At 41.4% G+C, this 21,265-nt stretch overlaps 1 protein-coding gene across 4 annotated transcripts in view; it reads left to right on the top strand.

The window, feature by feature from the left end:
• Window positions 1–1,576: 1,576 nt before the first annotated feature.
• Window positions 1,577–21,265, top strand: part of ghra (growth hormone receptor a) — a 35,309-nt gene continuing 15,620 nt past the window's right edge. Inside the window, exons 1-3 of one of the 4 annotated variants that reach the window (XM_053420065.1) lie at window positions 1,686–1,702; window positions 6,133–6,390; window positions 16,707–16,825. In XM_053420065.1, the coding sequence (XP_053276040.1) occupies window positions 16,711–16,825 (115 nt within the window). In that variant the 5' untranslated portion in view covers window positions 1,686–1,702; window positions 6,133–6,390; window positions 16,707–16,710. Of the gene's footprint in view, window positions 1,703–5,937; window positions 6,391–10,554; window positions 10,677–16,706; window positions 16,826–21,265 lie in introns of those variants that run through there. The other 3 variants (XM_053420066.1, XM_053420064.1, XM_053420067.1) reach the window with 3 other exon arrangements.

Here is a 21,265-nt window from a genome sequence, read left to right on the forward strand (position 1 = left end):
CAGGAATAAAAAAAATGGTTTAAATTATATGTACAGATTCATTTCCACAGCATGGTGTATTTTATTATTATTATCTCACTGTTGTTTTGGTGCATTTAGTTTGGTGTATATATATTATTATTATCACTATTCATTTTTTTGTTTAAGTTCCTCTCTGTGGCTATTATTGTTTAAAGCTTCAGTGTGTAGAATTTAGTGACATCTAGTGGTGTTGTTGCATGTTGACGCTGAATACCATTCACCCCCCTTCCAAACATGACAGAGAACCTGTGGTAGCCTTCAGTTGACATAAAAACTCAAAACAGTCTTGGCTTCTGTAAAAAAAAAAGCAACCTCCATAGAGAGGACCCGCTCTCGATGTAAATATAAAGTATATAAATATAATAAAGGGACAGTTCTAGGGTAAAGAAAAAAACACAAGTGAAAACATTACTATGATGATTTCAAATCAAATTTCTGCCAATAGATCCTTTTCACCTAAATCTTACACACTGGACCTTTAAAAAACTAATTAAGAGTTAATCATATGTCTTTATTTCATCAGCACATGTAGCTGTCAGCAAACATGAGGAATACACAATTGATTACATCCACATTTATGGAAAATCATTCCCTCACACTCTCCATGTCTCATTTTGTGCGCTTCACTGGACTTAAACTGAATTTGCAACACTTGAATCATTCCTCCCTTAATGTGTTAAAGTTGTGTTTGCGCCAACTGTTTCATATTCAGTTGTCCCCGGCGGCGGCGCCCACATGCCATTAGGGCCACATGCATGACAAGATAATGCTCTTCACTGACGCTCTTTTGTTCTAGTCCCCTAGGCAACCACAAATTATTGGCAAAAGTATGTTTCCTCCGCAGCCCGTCCATCAGAAGGCTCCTCAGTCTCAACAATCATTTTCATAGACATACAGATTTAGAACAGCCATGATTGGTGCAATTCAGGGGCATTAAGCTGAGCAGAATGGTGGCCAGGCAGAGAATTATTATTATCTTTTTTTTTTACTGGTGAGATTTTGAAGGAAGTAATAGAGGGGCGGCTGTGTGTGTAAAATGAGCGTGTTTCTATTGGAGATGGGCACAAAGTGACTTTTCATCCTAACAACATCCTGTTCACTGTAAACAGGATGTTTTACTCCTGGTCCCCGCTTTACATCTATTTACCTATTGTGTGTTTGTGTGCCAAGGCACATGCTTATGTTTACACAGACTGTCCCTGAGGATGGAACCACATTAAATAACTACTATACAAACCATGGGAAGCTCTTCTTAGGGCAGGTGTGCAGAGAATAACATTTCCTAATCCTATAATATTACTCTGTGATCCTGGTGGAGGAAGAGACCCACCCGTGAGGAGCTGGAACTGACAACATGGACAGCTGTGAAGTGGTTGCAGAAGATACTGTGGGTTTATAGCTAGTTTGGTTTCACCTCTGTAATTTGCTGGGTTAGGATATTTTCAAGGTCTGTTTATTTAGTTTATTTAGAGTGCAGATTGTGGACCATTAGCAAACGTCTCCCCATAACGGTGGCTGGGGGTTGGTCGGTGGGGGGGGGAGGTTCCCAGGCGATACTTTGGACGAGTGAACTGGTAGAAAACCTCCAGCCTCTTATCTCCCACAATCAACAGGAGGCCGCTGAAGTGTCATGAGGAAGAATCGCTTTAATTACTGACCTCAAGAATACAAAGCATTCAAGGTGAGGATTACGACTCTATCATAGCATTTTAAAAATACAAGGTCTAAACTCAGCATTTTTACCCAAGCCCCTAATTTAACTCTCTATACATTTTCTCCACACTTTTTTACTTACTTCACATGGAGAATATTTTTGCATAGGTATTTCCTATATATTTATATGTATGTCTTTTCCCAGAGTTTTTTACTGCTCGATGAAACCTCAGTGAACGCAATGTCTCATGTTATCGCCTTATTCAAATTGGTTTACTTGTAGCTGCAAAATAGGGTAATTTTTCTCATTTTTACATTTGCACAGAGGTTAATTTGAAACATGCTGTCTGTTGGTTATGTATTATTGAAAACACTGTTTGTGTACCTAGAAATAAGTGGGGTTGAAGCAACAGTTGTACAGCTCTATAATTCTGCACTATTAACTATTACTGTTGCATCGCTACCTCTGTATTCCGAGACTCTCCTTCGAGGCGATGTGTTTTGAATTGCATTTGTGTCGTTTAATTTATTAAAATCAAGCATCATTCGTGCAAAGATAATGCAGACATGCAATAATCAGAGCCAACACATGGATGCTGAGTGGAGGTAGAAAGTAAATACTGTTATTATAATGAAGATTTGTTTCTGTGTTTATAAGTATTTGACTTGTAAGACTCAACTTAACTCTAAAAACTGTAAAAAGGGTCAATGCAACCAGCTGTTTCCCACTACCTCACTCCAACTGCTTCTTTTTCACATCAGCCTCTCCATCTCCTGCTGTTCCTCTTCTTCACCTTCGTCCCATCCCACTCCTTCCACGCTCTCCTCCTCTCATTAGAGTTAAGTCCCTGATTTGTATTCCACGATAACGGCCAAGATTAAAGAAGGCATTGGGAAAAAAAACATAATTTACATGATGCATTCACTGATTAGGGTAAGCGTCCCTCTTAATTGTGTTGTTTTGCACATGACGGGCCTCTCATGCTGATACTCGGTGGATCTTACTCATCCCATGCAATCTCACCAGTTCACTTCAATTTCCTCCCTACACTTCAGTGCATCCATCCCACCGCCCCCCCGCTGTCATGTATGTGGCAGGTTAGGGACTCTTGGCACTGGAAGAGGGTTCAGAACTGTTAATAGTGAATTACATGTGAATCACTTTGAGCCTATCCACAGCTCTGCATTAGAGACGATATGTAAGCAGGAGCACAGTGACGTGCCCTATATTAGCTGTGTGTGCAGGTTCTCCCCCTGTAGCCATCTCCTCTCCTTTATCCTAATCCAATTGGCAGTAGGGTGCAGACACAGTTGGGAATGGACACACTTGCAATATGAGCCTGTACTAAATACATTACAGGTGACTTGAGGGGGATGACACAAAGGGCACTCTTAAATTATGTGGAAAACAAAAATAGACAGACAAACGCTAATAGATCTTACATGGCTGCTGAAAGGCCTGCTCCTGCAGAAACCCACTTATGGCCGGGACATTTGTGGCTGCAGCAGCTAATGCGTGCTCAGTGAGGAGGCTCAGAAACTGAAAAAAAAAAACATCTCTTAAAACAACCAAGGACTCAGTTTTATTCTGTTTCCACACTGGTGGTCTTGCAGTGCAAGTAAGCCACAGACAGAGGAAAAATAATAGTTAAAATATACGATAAAACAGAATAAAATGTGTATTTGTCGAATGAATATACAATTACAAAATAGGAAAACTAATTAAAAAGAAACAATAAGGTCAAATAAATAAGTAAGGAGTCTAATGGCCAGAGGGAAAAAGCTGTTTGTCAAACAGGTGCAGGGGAGTCCATTAAATAAATGAGAAAATAGATGGAAAATGGAAATCTGAAGATAATTTTTTTATATTGTTAATAAATGGTATGAAGGACAAAACACAAAGCTTGTGTCACAAGGCAGACTCACATTGCTGCTTGAAACCTATTAAAGACACATAAATGAGACACATTACCACATGAAGTGAGACGCTCCTTAATTACATTGAACTTGAGCACTATTGATTATTTGAATTGATCCATACACCATCCCCCCCACTGATTGGTTAGTCCCAAATAAATCAGTTTGACTATTTTAGCCTTTATTATTTTTTATTATTATTAAAACTACATTCTTTTGTCAGGGTTTTGCTCTGTCATTCAGCACAAGTTGTCATTAAATCTTATAAATGACACAAAACGTTTCACCTCAAATAATTTTCTTTTTTAATATTCTATCACCTCAAGTTGAAAAAGCAATCGTGGATTAACAAAATACTGGAAGTGAATTGAAAAATGAAGAGCACAGTTTTGATGGTTAATCCGATGACTGCGCTTACACTTGTTTACTGTCGCCCGCAGTAAACATCCCACTTTGGGTGTAGCTCAAAGGGACTGGTTTGGATGCAGCCCAGTTCAGGCCACTGCAGCGCCGGCATCAGTCTGTGGGCCGTATGTATTGTTCTGTTGTCACATTCAATACAGCCTAAGTCCACATGATCACTCAGAGCAGACAATCACAGGAACGAGTATTCCATAACAAAGGAACTAATTCAATGGACGCCCCCCGCTCTCCTCCAATCAGAGCTCTCTACCAATACATGTACAGAGGTCACTTAATACAAACTAATTGTTTGGCCATGTCTGTTGCTCTTTGGTAATTAATATCACAAAGCGCCTCAAGTCAAGTGAAAGGTAAGCAGAGGAGAGTAACCTGGAGTTACCCCGCTTGGATTGATCGTTTTTTAAAAGTACATTGAAAAAGGTATGGAAGAAAAAAATGATTAGTGAAAGATGGTAAACAAATCTCAGTGAATAGCTTTCGGTGGTACTTGTTTCCCTCTTCCACTGTGCTGCAAGCTATAAATCATTGAATTTGTACACGAGAGCAGCCTTGGTAGCTCATCGAGTGTTTTTATGTGCACTGCAGCCGGGGGGGAGGACTTGGGAAAAGCTCGGCCATAACTTGTGGACCTTGTAAACGAAAAGGGGACAGGGAAATAAAAAATACAAGGACGGCCCGCTCAGTGGCCTACAGACAGGCCAATTCCATTTCTTCCTGTGTATCGAAAATTATGTCAATACACACCGGCTTTTTGCATTGGCAGGAGGAGGGAAAAATACAGACTCCCAGCCCTCCTCTGTGCCTCTGCCTGTTTATCTCTCTGCCTGTGTTTCTATTTACAGCTGAGCACGTTGAACACTGCTCCTGACACGATGCAGTTTATTCAGATCTGTCATACCACCATGCATCTCGAGCTGAGGCCCATTGACCCTGTTTGTCGACGTGATCAGACTTCAAAAGTGTAGTGTGTGCAGTGTGCTTGTAAAGGGAGGTCAGTCTGAGCATGCTACAGCAATGTTATCCTTGTATGGCTTTTCAATGCTGCACATTATGTTTGCACCGAATGGATGGATGTCTGTCTTGGGACGGTCGTGGATTCAAAGTGGAATCTTGAGATGAAATGTAACAAATGAGCACAAAGGTCCACTCAGGCAAACACAGGCAGTCTGACTGTGCACAGGGAGAGAAAAAGAAAAAACCTGCAGAACCAGCAGCAACAGCTGGATGGGTGTGTTCTTCTCTCACGTGTCAGGGGTGATTTTTTCCTCTCCTGGGTCGGGGGGGGCTGTATATCCACTGACAGCTGAAATTCTAGGCGAGCCTCTCGTGGCGTCATGCACTCCTCCAGTGGACCCTGCATGTGAGAGGACTGCACTTTTTTTTTTTGTCACACCATTCATAACGCACTGTTTCAACTACATACAGAAACAGGTTGTTGTTGTTTATTCTGTTAAACACAGCCCACAGGTAAATAAGCAGAGGATATGTACGTTTGACAACTTTTTAGGGAACTAGTTTCTTGATGACTGATTTTAATAATATTCTACATCCCTAATTCAAGGACTGTATATGTACTGGAAAATAAATAAATAAAAATGAAAATATAAATACAAATATTGGTCTTAAATGCATCTACCTATCTATCTATCTATCTATCTATCTATCTATCTATCTATCTAACTTTGACTATCAGACTCGTTATGTTTAGCTGTGTTTTCAATAGGAAATCAGTTGCATTGGTTTATAATTGTAATATGTTTTCTTTAACTGTATCATAGTACTAATATGGTGCAATGAAACCACAGAATAAAATATATAATTCATATTTTTGTCAGAGTAAAGAGAAAGTGTTGCAGCAGGCTGCTCTTTCCCTCTGGCTTTTATTTTGGAGGTTTGTCCCTGCAGGCTTCTTCTCTCTCTCTCAGCTCATCATGGAGTAAGAGTGGATTGTTGGCAGATGAGGGCGCTTCGCCGCCATGTGAAACACACACACACACACACGCACACGCACACAAACACGCACACAATACACACATACACACACATATACACACGGTGGCTCAGTCTCAGCGAGGTGGTGTTGTGTGTGTGTGTGTGTGTGTGTGTGTGTGTGTGTAGCCCTGAAAGTACAGCTCAGGCTTGATGATGAAGTGAGAGGCAGAAAAGACAGAAATCCGTCCGAGGGGAAGCGGCGCGCACTGGAGCCGAGGTGTGGGTGGGCGATGTGAACGAACCCCGCTCGGAGCAGATCTGGTTTCGGGGCCGAGCAGCAGGCTCGAGGTGCGGGAGCAGGACTTTTCCGCGCCTGTCGGAGCTCGCGCTGGACATCAGATGACCAAGTTCTGAAAAGTCGATCCGCTCGAGACATCACAACAAGTGAGTGGTTCCATGTGTCCGACGCGTTTACTGCACCTTTTGTCTCCATGTTTCCAGAAAGTCCGGTTTTTACGCAGCTAGACGCACGACGCGCAAAACTTTGCTTCAGACTGCTTTACTTCGTCTTTACGCATCTGGCTGTGAGTGTGAACGAGTTTCACTTCAACCTGCCCGTAGCTTGTCTGTGGCTTCATTTGCATTGTTGATAAGAGCCCACATTAAAACCACAGAAACTTGAGGTTGTCCACGGTTCCGCTGCAGTTTGGTGTAAGACGCTGTGTGGATGGGGGGACAGACATGGTTGCTTTGGACAGCTGAGTTCTCTCCCCCTTAATAACGACACGTCAGGACTTCTATTTAAGGTTTTCAGCTGTATATTGTGAGTTATGGTTAAGATAGTAAGAAGGACCTGCTAAAGATTTGCCTGAATATTTCGAAATATTTTGGAGAGCTGCTTAATTTTTGACACAATCTATGTGTACATGGAGCTCAGTTTGGCCCATAACAGATATATATTCATAAAGTACACCTATGATTAGTGACTTTACAGGCGATGAACATCCATTTTCAAGTTCTTCAGCCAGTTAAATCACAAAAAATTAGAAGTGTCAGTCAGAAGCTACCACGACCAGCTCATGATAACAATTTTACTTTGGTTTCATTAAAATAGCCCCAAAAAATTCATTTTCAATTATATATAAAACAGGAAAACTGCAGTTTTTAGATAATGGTCAGAATTAATATAAAAAATATGTAAAATACTTTTTTTGCCAGAACTTCACGAGGCTAACCAATGCTCAACGAGTTTGGAGGACATCCTAGAGATTTAATATACATAACATTAATCCAGGGTCTTGCACTGTATTGATAACATTGAATAAGTGGGAATACTTATCATCCAGTATCCAGAATATCAGAGTTTGTATCTCATTGAACGGCTTCAGCTTTTGAAGTAACTTTCAAATCTTTTTAGCTGCAGCTTCTCCTCTCATATTGTTTGCTCCTGTCAACACTTCCCCTGCTCTGCTGTTTCAATTAGGAAACTCACACCCTATGATTAGACACAATGTGCAAACCTGTAGACGCGGGGCCTTGTTCAATGCTCCCCAAGGCTGTGGTTTTTGGTGGTAAAAAAAGGATTCTCAGCCTCATTGCTCAAATCTGCTGGAGCCATTCATGTTTTATGTAAAAAATAATATTTTAATTAAAGATTTGTTTTGCTCTGTAGTGGGACTGGCTAATTAATCTCCTCAGAGACAGTTTTATTGCCCTGTTGAGTCTCCTGTTTAGTTGTAATGTGTTTATGAACTGGACAGGAATGCTTTGCTCGCAGTTTTCCTCTGTAACGGCTCGTTCTTCGTATCCAAATCACATCACACGCAGCTGTATGAAAAACGGCTTGTTTATTACGGCCACTGGATGCTGTTGGTTTAGAGGCCAATTTAATAATCCTCAGAAATCGGTTCCCGTTGATACTTTCAGACAGCGTGGCTTTGAAAATATTCACCTGAATGTAGCTGAATCACGTTTAATGGGACTCAACGTTGGAATGCTCGCTCAGTAAGCACTAAAGCAGAGGTAAAGCACGACGAAGGACACGCGTAATGGCAGCCATTAGCATCCACCAGGTAAAGGGAAAAGGAAAGATTTTTTAAATAGACGAGGCAAGAAGTTTTAAAGAGACGTTAGCTCCGTCAGTTTCTGTCTCAGTGTCTGCTACACTCCCACGTACAACATTAAGTACAGCTGTTATGTTCTACACCCTTTGACAACACTCCATTCGGTTTTATTCCTTAGTGGTGTGCACGACTCTCGGGATATACGTGTGTGTCCGACAACGAGGGAGAAAGTGCAGGATTTAGAGCAGCTTGCAGATCTGCACACGTAGACTTTAAACAAGAACCAACAAGAACTTTTATATCTTCTTTTAAACACTTGTTAACTCTTCAAGTTGAAGCAATGAGTGTGTAGCATTCACCACCACAGCAGACAGTCTCCACTAGGATCAAATGTTTGCTCTGTACGGTGCAGTGTCCACATACTTTCTACGTCTGCTGTGCTCTGCTGCTTGTTCTCTTTGCCTTTCTTCTTATCACTCCAATGCACACACTTGATTTAACGGACACATATCCGTGCACGGGCATACACACACACACACACACACACACGCCAGCTCCTTCCCTGTCTCGCCTCCCACACACGCACAGACCATGGCGGGGTTTGCAGATGTGTGTCCTGATCTGCGTCCAGCAGAGGCTCTTCTCATGCCAGTGTGCTGACTCTGAGTTTTCCACTCTCTCTTATGAAATAGAAGCAGGAGACATTAGAGCCATCCAGTAGCCAGATCTGCATGCCTGAGAGACACACACACACACACACAGACACAGACGCACGCTCCCACACGCAAACACTTTCTTGTTAATAACCTAAACCTAATTCTAATCCTAGCCTCAACACCAAGTCTTAACACTCCAACAAGCTTTTGAAAAGGGAAGAACGGCCAAAATGTCCTCACTTTCCAAAAATGTTCTCACTCCGTAAGGTCTATGCTGAAAGTGGTCCTCACAGAGTAAAAATCACACAAACAGACACACATGAACACATGTTAAAAACACATACTCTGCCCATGTGTTTAGTTCCTCCACTCACTCACATGCACTCACACTTTCACGTAAACACACACACACATCCGAGTTAAAAACGTACCATATGCCTGCGTATATACTCCCCCACACCGGCACACACTCACGCACACACTCACACTCACATAGGTTAAAAACGCAGCATGCTTGCGTGAATACCTTCTCCACACACACTTACACACTCACGCACACATGCTTACAGGTTAGTTAATGCATGTAAATACATCCAACCGTTCAATGTAAAAGCAGGTTAAAATCAGGGAAACATTGTAATTGAATTTTGACCCAGGCAGAGAAAGAGAGAAGTGAAACAGATTTAAAGGTGCAAATTAAAGTTTAAGTTTCATTTAACAAATAAAGCAAACACTTTAACACCAATTCAAATCTACTCTCTGAAAAGAATCACATCTACCAATTTAATCAGCCAACCAATAAACCAGTCAGGCTGGTTTCCGATGTTCTCAGCCTTTATCATGTTGCCATTGTGCAGCTCTATTAGCTGACATTTTCAGATTACAATTCATGTGCCTCAGAAGTTACAGTGGGTGGTCACTTATCAGAAGATCGGCGGTTCGATCCCCTTCTCCCTTATACTGCTGGCCTTGGGCAAATTATGAACCCCTAATTGCCCCCTAGGGCCAGGAGTGTGTGAGTAATGTAAGAAAGAGACAGTGCTGCACATAGATGCACTGTACGAAGGTAAGGGTGCAAGAAGCTGTGGGTAAATGGGAAGCGCTCAAGACTAGAAAAGTGCTTTATAAATACAGACCATTTACCATTTATCAGAAGTGCTTTAACACGTTTCCCAAACTGACAACTTGGAGGAGCTGGCAGTGCAAAGTTGGCTGATGTAGAAAAGCACAATGGTTCAAAATAAATCGTCTTGGTTATTTTTTGTGAGTAGTTATATTTCATTTGCATGTTTTCCTGTTGGAGCCTAATCCTGCCGTCACCACTAGCTCTAGCTAACGTTGGCACATTTGACCCAAAGTGCTTGTTCCTACTTGCCCGCTGTGGTCCCCCGTTCCAATTAAAGATGCTTTGTGGTGTCACAAATTCATGCTTTATTCATATGGGCCTGATTCCAGGATTATAGTTGATTGCCTTTGGTTGCAGGCTGTCACACCCTGAATGCCTCGGGATTTAGCGATTCAGGTTTGGCTGCTAATTCAGTCACTGGTTTCATAGTAAATAACCAGGTCAATCCAGATTGATTCACATCTTTCTTTAATGCTCCTGCAGCCCTTAATAGGCCAAGTGAGATAAGCACTCTGGCAGGAAAAACTCAAGAGTCAGTCTGTGTGTATACAACTACACATAGAGAAAGATGTCATCAACTTGCATCATCCATCTGAAGATGCAGCAAAACACAGAGCAAGCTTTCCCTTGTTCCTTATTATTTACTTCTCTGTATTGAAAAAAACTGTATGTCATTTGCCAGTTTTTTTTTTAGACATTGGTTTCAGCAGCAGTTTCATTGAATATTTAACACAGGTAGACTTTGGTCTCCAAAACTTCAAATCAACGAGTAGTTGGAACATGTACTTTTGACCGGTTGACTCATACTGCGTTTTTCTCGAAGTTGTGTTCTTTGAGCTTGGGAAAAATTGCACAGTGCTTATTGGAGCCAACGTTTAAGATCAGGTGAGGTATTAGTTCAGATTGTCTGACTCCCTCTGAGGAGCCTTCTCTGTGTTGTTTTTACCACCAGCGACACATTTACAACTGACCTCTGATGTCAAACTCTGTCTGCTCTTCACTGCCTTTTATCTGGACCAATCACTTGACTCAGGCAAAGTTGCCAATTATAAGCTGAACACCCGTGTCTTCTGTCTTAATGAGTGTGTGTGTGTGTGTGTGTGTGCCGGTGTCACACAGATTGAAGCCAACAACTCATTGGAGGTTGTCCGTGTAGCATGAGTCCATCCCAGCATGTGGTCATTACAGTCATTATCCCATTTTAGGGCGACCTCATTTTCCTGGGTGCTTTTATGTTTGTGCATGGAAGTACATTGTGCATTTGTATAATTGTGTTAATGAATGTATGATGTATGGTGAAATTATCACATTTAACCTATAAGTTAACATTTAGCAGGGGTGGAAATAGGGGTGGAGTCTGAGTAAACATTTCTGCTACATTTTTAATAAGAGGAGGCCCTAACTGAGGCCCTCTTTGATAATATATTTGATGAAACTAACTAATTAAACGACATCCATTGGATACCAGGCATATATGTATTGGTTTTTCAATGCAAAATATTGACCCACTTGTTGCTTGCTCTGTAGCACTACGAGTAAAGAGGTGAAAATATTGATCTGTATGCCTTTAAGGCCACTAGATCCAAAACCATTTTTAATTTAACAGCTATATTTGTAGAATTGCCTTTTTGCATTCATTTTATTTTATTATAGGTGATCATCAAGAGTTCTGAAATACTTGACCAATTCAGTACTGACTGTTTGTTCACTTATTGCATGTATCTGGATCACTTTCTTCATGGGCACCTCGACAAGAAAACATGTATGAAGAGGTTTAAAAAAACCCATTCTGATTTCATTTCTGGAATCTTTAAAACTTCTCAATATCTCTTAGAATGTGGACAAAACCTGTTGTTTTTCATCTAATGAGAAAACCTGACATTTCTGCACTTCAGAAAGAGAAAAAGCAACTTTGAAAATGTCTCTTGGTTTATTGTCCATGGACATTTATGCCCATGGAGTTGATTTTGTAAAACAGTGTCTCTGAAGCATGTGTCAGCCAATAACCAATTTATGAGCAAATAAAAAGCAAGATAAGCTCCCCAACAAATACACTAGGGCCAAATCACTCCCACTATATTTATAGTGTATTCAAAAGCAGTAAGCTAGAACATATTTCAGATATGACTTCAGATATGTTTTCGTTAAATTACCTTTTCCTCTTCGTTCCTAATAATAAGTGTAAACACCCAAACACTGTCTACACTTGCTAGATTAGAACCTTTAATAAAACATTTCAGTCAAATGCTTTCTTCAGGAATATTTCTTCCACAATAACAATTGATTTAATAAGAAACTCTAACTGTGTCTGTGTGGATGAATCTTGCAAAACTGCTTGTTTTCCTTGTAACTATCTTAGTTCCCTCATAAATCTGAAAATGCTCTCCCATTTTTCCTCTTGGCAATGTTTTCTCCCCTGTAATGACCCTGCAGCAATAGTGTAGAAAAAGGACAGTCTGTTTCTAAAGGCCACTCCCCCTCTCCTCATAAATTTGAACTTTTACCTCCCTGGATCCAGTCGTATCCAAAAAGCGGGAACAAGGTAAATGAGGACATGGATGTGAGCTGGGTCAAGTTTAGAAAAATGGCGACTGAGTCATGAAGACATAATATTTCAGCACATACGCTGCACTCTTTCTGCTTCTTCTCTGGTGGAACCTCAGATAAATTTTGGCTCATAAAATCGCTTGTGTGTGTGTGCATACTTTTCTCCTGCAGCTATAGAGGGGACTAATACAGACACGATGTGAACTCTCACCCCTTAAACTTTCTTTTTTTCCCTGGCTTCACCCTTACACTGCCAAACCCCCTTGGTCTTTAACCTCCCTTGCCTGGCAGATCCTTTTGAACAAACACAGATGACTAATAGAGATTTGAGGAAACACGCGAGAGAAGCCTGGTTCTGGCAGTGGGGGGCCATCTGTGTGTGTGTGGGTTTGTATGTGTGATGCCCTCATGTTGAATGCATGTGTGTGTGTGTGTGTGTGTACGTGTGTATGTGTTTTTGGGGCAGAGGTAGTGGGAGGAAGGTTGACCACAGATGCCTTAAATGTTTACCAAGGGACCCCAGGAGGCTTGGGCTGAGCCTCCCTCTTTTCTGATTGGCTCAGGCAGCCTTCCCGCGAGCCTGGAGGCCTGTAATTGGCCCTGGAGAAGAAGAGGAATGGGGGAGAAATGTGCACGAGTTGGAGAAGAAGCACCAGGCCTGCCAGGGCTTTCACAGAGAGAGAGAGAGAGAGGAGGGGAGACTAACGTTGGGATTAACATGAGGCCACATGTTGGAATGGAGGGGCTGTTTGGCCCTCTTTTATAGTACTTTGGTTCCTCAACTGATTAACGAATGTTACGCTCTGAAAGAAAAGACAATGCGGAGGAATAAAAGAGGAGAAGAAGAAGAAGAAGTAGAGCAATTTTAAAGTGCTCATTAAAGCGATGTTCAATTCACCATCATAATGGTGCTTCAGCTTTTGATGAGGAGAGAAAAATGAAATGTTTTCAATTATGATTTCAGAACAGAAGATAGTCAGACATGAAGCGAGCTGGAGTGGGAGACTGAAAATGAACTCGGGCAAAAATATCAGATGTAGAAAAAGGGTTGACAATTATAAATGATTGATTTTAAATGGATCTTTTTAGTTCAGGCCAGATGAGCCTGCTGCCTGACAGATCCATGCCATGAATTCTTGCTTTGTATAACTCGGGCATGTGTGGCCTCTTGACCCTTGGAATGTTCACACGCACACGCACACACTGACAACTGATCAATGGAGTTCCAATACGATTTTTATGGTGCGATTATGACCTTGTCTTCAGTACTGCTGATTGTCATTGAACAAATATTTTTACCTACATTTATGAAAATATCTCAAACAATAATGTCGGGCCAATAAGTGGCGATAAAGTCTACATCAATAATCCCTCAAATACCAGAGAAAAACACTGGTAATCTGAGTATATATTGTTTACATGGCAGTGTCTCAGTCAGACTGTTGTCTTAATTTGGTTAATATCGAAATTCAATGTCCATGTAAACATAGTCATTGTCACAATGAGTAAGTTAAATTTAGCAAAACTGAGTTTTTCCACATTTTGCTGTTCTATGTTTAGTTCAATGTTTTTCTCCCTTTGTTTTTGCTGTAGTTGCCTTTCTTGTGGGCTTTATTTGAAATCTGCAGTAAATCTAATCCAGAGTACATGGAGATCTGACATCCTCACCCTAATGAGGTGCCAGTGTTCGATATATGCTGTTGAACCAACACTCATATGAACTTTGTCCCGGCATTTACCTCCCACTAAGTCTTGCAAGGCTCACTCAAAGCTGGTTGGATTTGAAAATGTGAAAATAAGGTATTGTCACAGGTACTCAGTAGTTGTCACTCTATATAAGTAAAAATATATATCGTGAATTGGTCTTTTGGCTTCTTATCTCTCGGCTCCCAACCCTAAGTAAATACATAAAGGCTAACTCAGTATGCTCTGTTGCTCACTGTAGTTATGCTGTAGGTCTTTAAGATCCTCTGTCCTCAGGTCACACCAGAATTGGGTAAAAATAATGGCACTGTTGCCCTCAGAAACTCAGGCTCCCCGTTTGGGCTTGTTGGCTGCCCAGCGAGTTTGTGGAGACACAGCTGTAAATAGCCAAGGGTGCGGACATAAAGTTGGGCCTATATTTAGAGGTCGTACTTGACTCGTAGAACTTCTCCGCCAACACCAGCGTATTGGAGGAAGAGTTTGTCTGGGGTTTTTCTGTACGACCAAACACATACTGGGAAATGAATCTCCCAGAATAGCCTGGGGCGAGATAGACAGTCACCACATCTCTTATTTAAAGGTGTCAGGGGGGACATTTGTAGGAGAGGAATCCGGCTCAGGGGAAATGATTGTCCTGTATTTAGTTAAACAATGTGATAGCGACACTAAATGAAATAGATACTCCTGCTTGATTAGCCTGGGCCGCGCTGCCTACCTGGTGTGCCTGACGCCTACCTCTCTGAACTGCTGCAGCTGCTGTTATGTGTCTGCACCGGCAACGTGTCTGCTGCAGCACTGCTACTCCAGTTTGCCTTCGATAAAAGCCTTTTTTTCAGTATTTTACATAAAAACATTATGGACATTAAATCATTATATTCAACATTGACTGTCTGTACACATGTAGCCTCCCCTTTCTCAATTGATGACATGTACTTGCAAAAATTATTTTTAAAACCCAATATTTTTTCATGCCTATTTTCAGATATAGTCCAAACATTGAAAATACATGAAAAGGTGTCAGTTTTATGTAATGTTGCTGGAATTATGTCATTATGAATATCAACAAATCTGTTTTTGTGAATGTATCCTGGGAATCGCAGGCGTCTCTCAAGAACAATAGGGGAGAAACTCTAAATGGCGTGTGACAGTAGTGAGGTGGAACTCTAATGTAGGCAGTGGGGCCGCTCTAACCTGTCAACAGGGGCGTGGAAAAAGTTCAGCGACTGCCACGTACGAGTGATGCCGGCAGTGTGGCCCAGGCTTTATGTGAAATTGGTTTTATGAGAGAGCTTCAAGCTGTATGTAATATTGATATCGCTGACTGTGCAGTTTCCTTCAGGGGTATCTTAGTGTACTTAAGTAAGCAGCTAGCTAATGAACATGATAAAAGGTTTATGGGGATACAGAGCATTATTTCCTTCAGCAGTTGGTGGAGACCAAAAACAGAGCTGAAAGAAGAGTGAAGTTGGCCAGAATGACTGCTAATAATCCATGCTACTGCTAATGTAGCTCATGGATGTGTAGATAAGCAACTGTTTGCTAAACCCGTTTTCAGACATGACCTCCAGGTAGAATTGGCCTCAGAGTTAACACAGAGTTTGCCTTTCACACGTGAACAACAGAACGGGAGGTTCTCTGCACAGACATGTTCACAACAGGAACAAATTCTCCTCGTTCAGGTGAGAGGTGGAGCAGTCATGTGCAGCTTTAAGAGGTCAGGCCGATGAAGTCCCTAGTAACTGCGGAGAGTCTCCTTCAGACATTTGCGTCCACATGTCTGAAAACAGTTTTTCCATATCGACTGCAGCTGAGGTGCAAACTGCTGCAACCAAAATGCCAAATAAAATACTGGGTTAACTTTACCTTATATGAAGTTGTTGCAGTGAGTGGTTATGTTTTCAAATATGAACTCCAGAAATGACTCAGCCTTTCACATATGAAGAACTCAGTGGGAAATTTACTTGAGTCAGACGTTCTCACAACAGGAAAATTCAGGAAGATAAAGGATGTATGAGGCAGATGTATATTATACATTATAGATATAAAATTTGCACGCTGAAATTACCTGCTTTTCTTTTGCAAGCATTACATCTTTGAAACCCCATGAACATGTACGCCAACATGAATAGATTAATTTTACAGATATTTTACAAGTGGGCATGAAAAGTTCAGGTAAATGTCTTGAGTAAAAACTCTCACATTTGCATACAGACACACGTCCCCTCTGGAAAACATCCGAAGTTCAGCTCATGGCTAAAAACATCTGCTTTTTGCAGATGTTTTTAATTTCGTTTCTTTTCTCTGATATCTGAACCCTCAGTAGGTATTTCTGGATAAAATCACAGCTAATGACGAATAGGCTTAAGCTTGAGAAATATTACTGGGCACAAACAGCACATTTACAAAGTAAAATTGGGTTTCATACATTTGATCTTCAACTGCCACTGCAGCAACCTGGGACAATTATTAACTATGCCCGGTCTCGTGTTGGATTTCACAGACACCAGCTGAAAATAAATGGCAGTTGTCCTCCTAGGGCAGAGAGAGAGAAAGGGAGGAAACAGGGGAGGGAAGGAAGGAGTTTTTTTTTAACATGGGTATGTCATCATGGCGTCAAGCTGATAATTATAATAACAGGGCCTCTGTCTCTCTCTCTGTCTCCAGCATCATGGCCTTCTCTTCACCCTCCTCTCACCTCCTGATTCTTCTAATTTCCTGCCTGGACTGGCCGTCCACTCCCACTTCGGCGTTTCTCTTGGACCGGGACCACATGACAACATCAGGTAGGTTATTGATTTTTTTTTTTTCACTTCTTGTTGTGAGGACAAATTAGCAAAAATAAGTATATTTTTAACACAATCTCTACATGCAGCTCATGAAACATTAACAGACGTGAGTCAGGTTTTGCTGTTGACACTTGTTATCGCGTCTTGTGTCCGACATCAGTTGCAGAATGCTTTGTTTGCTCAGATACACGAGGTCCAGCGTTGAGCAAATGCAGCACTTTCCTGGTTTGGCTTGTCAAACAGGTTGGGATCAATAGAGCCAGGGTAAATACATGGCTGGGGCTTCTCTATCAAAGTCCAGGGACAGGACGATGCAGGATGTTCAGCCAGCTAATCCAGTTGTCACAGAGCCATTTGAAATAATTAGGTGAAAGAATGCGGCGGATGAGCAAACAGGCCACACTCCCCCCCTTTTCTCCAAGATAGGACTTTTAACATGAATTATGATGTCTTCCACGGCACCATTTCCAGTCTCAAACATTGGAGTGACTGAGAGATGGCGATGAGTTGGTAAATTCTGCCAACCGGATGGAGCGACTGCAGCATGAACAGGGTTAAAGTGTGCGGCCCCGGCAACTTTGGCCAAGACAGTTCTTGTTTAACTGAAGTTTACCTGGGCGGGAACCGAACATGATTCAAGGAAACTCTCACAGCAAAGATACACAGGGTTAGGGTTGCTGTCTGCTGTTGTTTGTCAGGACGTGTCTCCATTATCTGTTTCTGAGAGACAGATAAGACACCATTTTCTGTTCAGACACTCGCTGCTGTTTTACTGAAGATTTTGGACATGAATTTGTTTGAGAAATGAGACATGAGACATTGTCTGTAATTATAGTGCAGAATTATAGTGCAGAAAGATTGATCTAGCGTCTTGTCCATATGCATACATCACAATAATATTTATTGATTTAATTTGATTAATAACATTTTCTACAATTTTTCAATGAGTTTTTTCTCTTCTGTGCTGTCTTTCTTTATTTTTGATTATCTTTGTTATGTTCACAGTTTGTCATTCTTGAATGTAAATGATTCAAAAATCACACTTTTTAATATTTTCAAATTTATCTATTCTCTTCTATTCTTTCTTTCTTTCTTTCTAAGGCAACATAAAAATGCAGAGTCATTTAATGGCCCTGAAAACATTTGACACCACAGCTTGTCATCCTCTGTATGTACAGTGTTGTAAGTCCCTGTCTCACCAGTTGATTCTTAGTCACATCTGCTCATTGCCGTTAACGGTTGACAGACAGCGTTGGATAGAGACCTGAGACCATGTGTGGACAGCTTCTCAGACCTCTGCAGCACCTGTTACCTCTAGACACAGTATTTCATGTGGCACCTGCACATACAAAAACATTTTCAGGACCTTCCTTTTGCCTTGGTACCAACTCCCTGTACAGATGATCCCTTTGAGTACATCTTGGTTATATAGTTATTGAAACGCTATGACACACTGAATGACATTTAAGCTAACAGCAGTGGACCCATTATTTCTCTCTGCATTTTGCTTTTTTAGTTTTGCAACTTAAATATTCCCAACCTGTTTGATGAAGCTGACATTTAATAACGTGCAGTGTTTGTCTGGTGGTGGGATTTGACAGGATTAATGTGCAGGATGTATAAAAATATATATATCATGATGAGAATGTAGATGCAGTCACACATTCATCCTTTGTGTCATGTTGTCATTAGGGATTTATATGGTGTATTGACTTTTTGCCACTTCCCTAGGAGGCCCCTTATTTGTTGGAAATATGTTCTTTGGCTTTAGCTTCAAAATCCCAAATCATCTCATCTTCTTCTGACCACACCCTTCTTCATCTTCTTTTGAGGGGCTTTGTATAGGGGGTACCGTCATTAATGTAACATGTTGATTGATGAATGTTTCAGCTTCACGCTCAATCAAACAGTCCAAGGAGGATATTTTTCATGGTTCTCGGTCACCTGGGTCACTTATACAATCTGGAACGTTCTAAAATCCAGCGATCAGAGGATAAAACGGTCAAAGCGATGCATCTGTGAAGTTGAGTTATGAGGAAAAATAAACTCAGCCGGCCAAAGTGCCACAGCGCAGTTCCTGAATATTGGTTCAATTATCATGTTTTCTGAACATATTGTTCAGTGCTCTTGTGTTTTTCTAGTGGTAAAATAACTAGACGTTGCTTTTCCAAGCAGAAAGAAGTGGTCCTAGTGCTTGTTGCCACACTTTTGTGCCCAACAGATGCTGGTTATGAATCTTCTCATCTTCTTTTTTATTAAAGAACCGCCGAGGTTAAATCACCTGGAACATCCCAATCTGGAGTAAATGGTTATGGGCCATTATGGAATTTTGATAAATCAAATATAATTTAAAATAATTTAAAATATAATTTTTTGTGGTAATTAATAATTCTCAGTCATTACTATGCCTGTCAGTCTTGTTTTTGGTAAGAGGGGTGTACGCAAGTATTTTAAACGTGGCTAAACCAGATAAGAAAGGTTATTTATTCCTTTCCCATCGCCAGTAGAGGAGTTTGCCTTTTCTGTTTTTGGATTTCTGTGTTGTCTCACCTCGCTGTCTTGGCAAATAAGGGCGTTCACCCGAGTGACACTCTTCCATCACAGCCATTCAGAGCCAGAGCTGATTAAATCCTGTGTCTACTGCAGAGTCATTTGACCTGGAGGTGAATGCTCATTGCATCCATTCTCATTGCAGACAAGTTAGTGAGAATCTAAGGCTGTGTTTCCTGTTAAGATTTTGCTGTATGTATTAACACATGAAAACTAGATTAAAGAAGGGCCATCAGTTATGTCTGTAGCATTGGAGCTGCTCATTATATCATAGTTCATTTATCAATCTGATAATATTCACGCAAAACAGATGATGTTATAGTAAAAGCTCTAGTGTTATGGGTGTGTCGGCTCCTGACTTTAAATTGCTAAAACCCTAAATAGAGTTCTGAGCTCTGAGTCGTTTGCCCTCAGGTTTTTTGACTTTATGTTTGCTCACAAGCCGTAGCAAACGTCACTATCCCATTTACATTACCGCTCTGATAAGCCTGCAGACAAACCACTGATAACTGTTTGAGGTTAAACGGTCTTGAGCAAGCGATGGCTTAACGCAGCCCTGGTCTTCGATAGCTTAAGCAAACACATGCAGACTACGCCTTTCTCGAGTTAACACCCCGCACAGCCTCTGATCCCGACAGCTTTTGTTCTCCACTTGCGATAACACGTTACACTTCTCCCAGACCCTTGCAGAAATCAGTGAATCTGGAATCTGGGGGAGTGGGTGTCATCCGGTGCTTTTGGGTTTGTATTAAACCATTTAGATGTTTCTCTGAACAGACTGAAAGGAGCCTACCTGGAGTGTTGTTGGTTGTGCTGTTTCTGCCGCATCTTTATGTCTGTTGTTAGGCGAGCCGCATAACAAGCCATGAGCAGACGTTTGGAGATGCTGCTATATATTTAAAGGTTTACCAGAGTGATTATAGGCAGTCGTTTGTCTTCATCCGTTCTTTCACATATACGCTTCATCTCGCCCCAGCCCTCCCCGAGCGTCTGCCTGTGTGTGTCTCAAGAGGACTCGCTCCTCAGGCCTATACATTGATCCTGTTGCATTAGGCTGTGCTTTTTAGGCCACAGAGGTGGTAACCGGTGGTAACCATTGGTAACCGTGCAGAGGTTGGGTCCGTCTGGCTCGTACACAAACACACACACACACACACACACACAATCTACAGTTACATCTGCTTTAAACACGAGACGCGGTTGTGTTTGCCCTGAGAGGCAAAATCGGGGCCTTGTCTGGGATGCAATGTCTGAAGTGCGGTGTAAAGTTGGAGCCTTAAAAGGCAGGAGAGAGAAATGCATACTGTTAAATGGTGGGGGGGAGAGTTCATTGTTGAGGCAACGCTCTGTAAATGAAGGATGGCTGTGAAATAGCAGATGCAGCAGCAGAGCACTGCTCATCGGACACTAACGTCCCTATAACTTGTCTGAGGAAAAAAATATTTAAAAAAAATGTCAAAGCAGAAGGGCAGACTGATGGGCATTAGAGAAAAAGAAAAAAGTAATTCATTTGAAGTTTGCATTTTAGTCTTAAAAACTACTTTAAGAAAAAAAGCTAATGCTATGTCGGCTGAGTCGTTTTATCTCATATCTAAAACGAGGGTCTCGCGGCTCTGTGTGAGGCCCCATGGTCAGAAGCTGAATTTAACATGTTGCTTTGACCCCTGTGAAAACATCTGACACCCTAGTGAAGCGCGGATGGCAGCGTGTCGGAAGAAGCCACAATAAAAAGCAAGAGAGGCAGAAAGGTAACTAGAGAAATGTGTGTGTGCAGGTGTCTGTGCTGGAAGCCAAACGCCCCTGCCCATCTATATTTACTCTCACTTTAAATTAATATGACACAACTAAGCCAATGCTACGGGCTGTAATTGCATTAGAGGAGATTAA

The sequence above is a fragment of the Pleuronectes platessa genome, chromosome 4 (genome assembly GCF_947347685.1).
Source record: "Pleuronectes platessa chromosome 4, fPlePla1.1, whole genome shotgun sequence".
Classification (NCBI taxonomy): domain Eukaryota; kingdom Metazoa; phylum Chordata; class Actinopteri; order Pleuronectiformes; family Pleuronectidae; genus Pleuronectes; species Pleuronectes platessa.